Here is a 3,109-nt window from a genome sequence, read left to right on the forward strand (position 1 = left end):
TTGCACATAGAATATTGCATAGAAATTTCTTTTTTGTATAAAATGGAAGCAAAGAATTTTATTTTTCAATAACTGATGGAGAAGAGGTGGGATTTAATGCGTTTTCACTTCCTCCCTATTCAGATATGTTCGTATGTTTGTGTATAACTATATTATATTCTTATTGTATTTCATTCTATTTTTTTAACATATACTAAATGAATAAAGTTCAAATCAAATCAAACATTTAAGCACCGCCCCCTCACAGTAAGAGGGTTCAGGGTTCAAACCCGCTGCCGGCTGGATCCTCTCTGTGTGGCGTTAACGTGTTCTCCTTGTGTCAGCGTCAGTTCTCTTCAGGTTTTCCGACAGTCCAAACAAATGCAGGTAAACTGGTGACTCTAAATTGGCTGTAGGTGTGAATGGTTGTCTGTCTCCTCCTGCAGAACCCTCCAGGATCAGTGGTTACAGGAAACGGATAAATAAATGTAGATATAAGCCAAAAAATGATGACGTGCATACATTCTGGTCCTCCATAGTGCCTGAATTTACTCCTTGATTCTATATCAGACACTGAGCCTAAACACATTTTCATCAGCCTATAAAAAATCATAGAAATGTATTTCAGTTCACTGAACCCCAAATTAAAAAACAAAAAGATGAAGGAAGAGCTGGTCGGTGATGAAGTGATGAAGTTTTTAAAAAAATGTCTCAGTGAGTAAAAGAACATTGTGATCAGATAGATACTGACCTTTCCACGCACTGTCACCTCCACTGTGGACAGAAATGAGAGTACTGAATAAACGAGGGACGTTTTTAAAGGTGCAGCGTTGCATGTAATGTGTAACACAACAGGAGTGTATGAGAGAGTGTGACAAACCTGTGTAGTTGTGTCCATGACCGTTGGGATTGTTGCATTTTCCATAAACTCTTTTGTTCTCTTCATCACTCAAGTGGATGCTGGAACACAGTTGGGGTAACACTTTATTAAAAACCTGCTGCGCAGATAATGATAACGTCTTTCTGTTTTCAATCATGTTTGTGTGACAAAGAAAAGGGTTTTTTGATACGTGCTGCCTCCAGGTGAAACTCATACGCTCAGACTTGTGTAGTAAGTATGTGTAGCGTTGTTATAGCCTTAATTGTAAAAAAAAAATCTCATTCAAAAATGAATAGAGACAAAATGAGGAATCAGTTTCTCAACAGAAGCCATTAAACATTATCCTATGCGAGGAAATTATAGAGACATTTGTGTTGACTTTGCCTTTAAATTTCTCATAAAATGCTCCGTAAAATCACATGAAATTTGACAAGGACACAGTCAGAGTCACCCTGAGCAATAATCCATAGAAGGGTTCATAGAACCCATTAAAAAAACTGTCACAGGATCAAGATGATTATTTGATGTAATTTTGACTTTGGAGCTCCCCTTAAAAAGAGAGCGGTAGAATAATTTCTAATGCTCTTATAGTTAGTTAGTTAGTTAGTTTAGTAGTTTTTATTTCTGTGTCATTCCATTTCTGGCTGATCCCACATGGGATTACAAGACACCATTACAATGCAAAGCATGTGTCATCTTCCAGTTATACAGATATCAGCAAAAAAAAAAAAAGTAGGTAGTCAAAATAAATTAAGTTACAAAATAACACATGACCAATATTCTTGCAAAAAAATTGAATTGTACAGTGAATTGTACAGTGAAAAATAGATTTTAATTTTTTTTACAAATCTGGGCCCTAAAGTTTATCTTGACAAACAGCTTGTTTTCTCATCTCCCATGCTTTTTTCTCCAGATAATGAACTAATATAGATGTTTCATATGTAAATAACCACTTTAATCTTTGTGCATTATCCATATACACTAAATCAATATCTATTTACTAAACAAAAATTTGCACAGTTCCACATAAAAGGGCCCTAGAAAACAAAATGAAACTTGTTTTCTATATCAGCCAAACAACACATACCAAAAAGCTGCATGTCTTTCTCGAAATTCATATACGTCCAGTTTCATCCATCAGTGGTAAAATAACTGATCTAAACTGAGCACATAGGGATCTTTGCTTTTCAGTTAAATACCAATACCATCAATACCAATACCTGTATCAATACCATATTGATAGCTGAATTTATCATCCTAAATCTTCACAGTTTTGGTTCAGTCCATATATCACCAGCCCATTTCTATTTATACTGAGTAAGAACAGAATTTACTCTTAGAATTTTTTGGCCGCTCTAAGCCCCCGTACCATAATATAACTAATAGACACGCATCAAAATCAAAATCCGCGCGGCTGCTGGTTTGACTGGCTCACTTATCATCCGTAAAATAAACTGTTTCTTCACATAATAATAATCTTCACAACCTGCTCCTCCGTCTGCATGAGCCAGGATCAATGTTGCAGACAGGTTTAGGAAATATTATCCATCTCTGATAATAATCTGTCGGCAGATAATAAAAAAAAAAAAAGACGGAGAGTACCTGTGGAGTCTGTGACAGGCGCTGAAGCTCTGGATCCGGGTGATGTATCCGACACGCTCCGCTCCGCTGCGGCTCTCCGGGATTCCGGACATGATCACTTGCTGACCGGGAGTGATGGATGATGGTCACCGGCTAGAGGAAAACCGGGGATTGATCATAGATTTATAATCTGCTGGGAGTCCCGGAAGTAGCTGTATGAGAAGCCCCAGCCCCCTGTGACTCGCGCTGCCATCCTATTGGCTCAAATCAGGGCGTAAATACGACTCACATGTCCCACATCAGGTCTGAACGGGTTTTAATAAAGACACTCTGTAACAATGATCAGTGGTTCAAGCCACAGTGAATCGGATACACTCTGTTATTTGTTTTTGTATAGTGACTTACATTTTATGTTAGGGGGCAACAGGTCTGATATACACTCAAGTATAAACCAGAAAGGTCAAAAGAGATTATAACAATCATTTATTTATTATCAAATAAATATTTGCACTTTTAAATGAAAAATGTTCAGTTGTCTTTGTGTCACAAGCTGGGGTGGATAAAGTACCTAAAAGCCACACTTGGGTAAAAGTACAGATATCTCTTACCAGAAAATAATAAAAATACTACTACTTCTAATAATAATAATAATAATAATAATAGTTTGCA

The 3,109-nt window shown here is 36.9% G+C and overlaps 1 protein-coding gene across 3 annotated transcripts; it reads right to left on the minus strand.

The window, feature by feature from the left end:
* Positions 1-279: 279 nt before the first annotated feature.
* LOC121939447 (6-pyruvoyl tetrahydrobiopterin synthase-like) lies at positions 280-2,652 on the minus strand. Of its 3 annotated transcripts, none has more exons than XM_042482468.1 (4): positions 2,462-2,652; positions 860-939; positions 731-753; positions 280-429 (listed from the first exon to the last, which is right to left on the minus strand). In XM_042482468.1, the coding sequence occupies exons 1-4, from the start codon at positions 2,551-2,553 to the stop codon at positions 301-303; spliced, it is 324 nt and encodes a 107-aa protein (XP_042338402.1). In that variant the 5' UTR covers positions 2,554-2,652; the 3' UTR covers positions 280-300. The 3 variants fall into 3 exon arrangements, with proteins under 3 accessions (XP_042338402.1, XP_042338403.1, XP_042338404.1); XM_042482469.1 differs by having other exon boundaries at positions 284-419; XM_042482470.1 differs by having other exon boundaries at positions 337-578.
* Between the last annotated feature and the right edge of the window lie 457 nt (positions 2,653-3,109).

This window comes from Plectropomus leopardus, unplaced genomic scaffold (genome assembly GCF_008729295.1).
Source record: "Plectropomus leopardus isolate mb unplaced genomic scaffold, YSFRI_Pleo_2.0 unplaced_scaffold4852, whole genome shotgun sequence".
NCBI classification, from domain to species: domain Eukaryota; kingdom Metazoa; phylum Chordata; class Actinopteri; order Perciformes; family Serranidae; genus Plectropomus; species Plectropomus leopardus.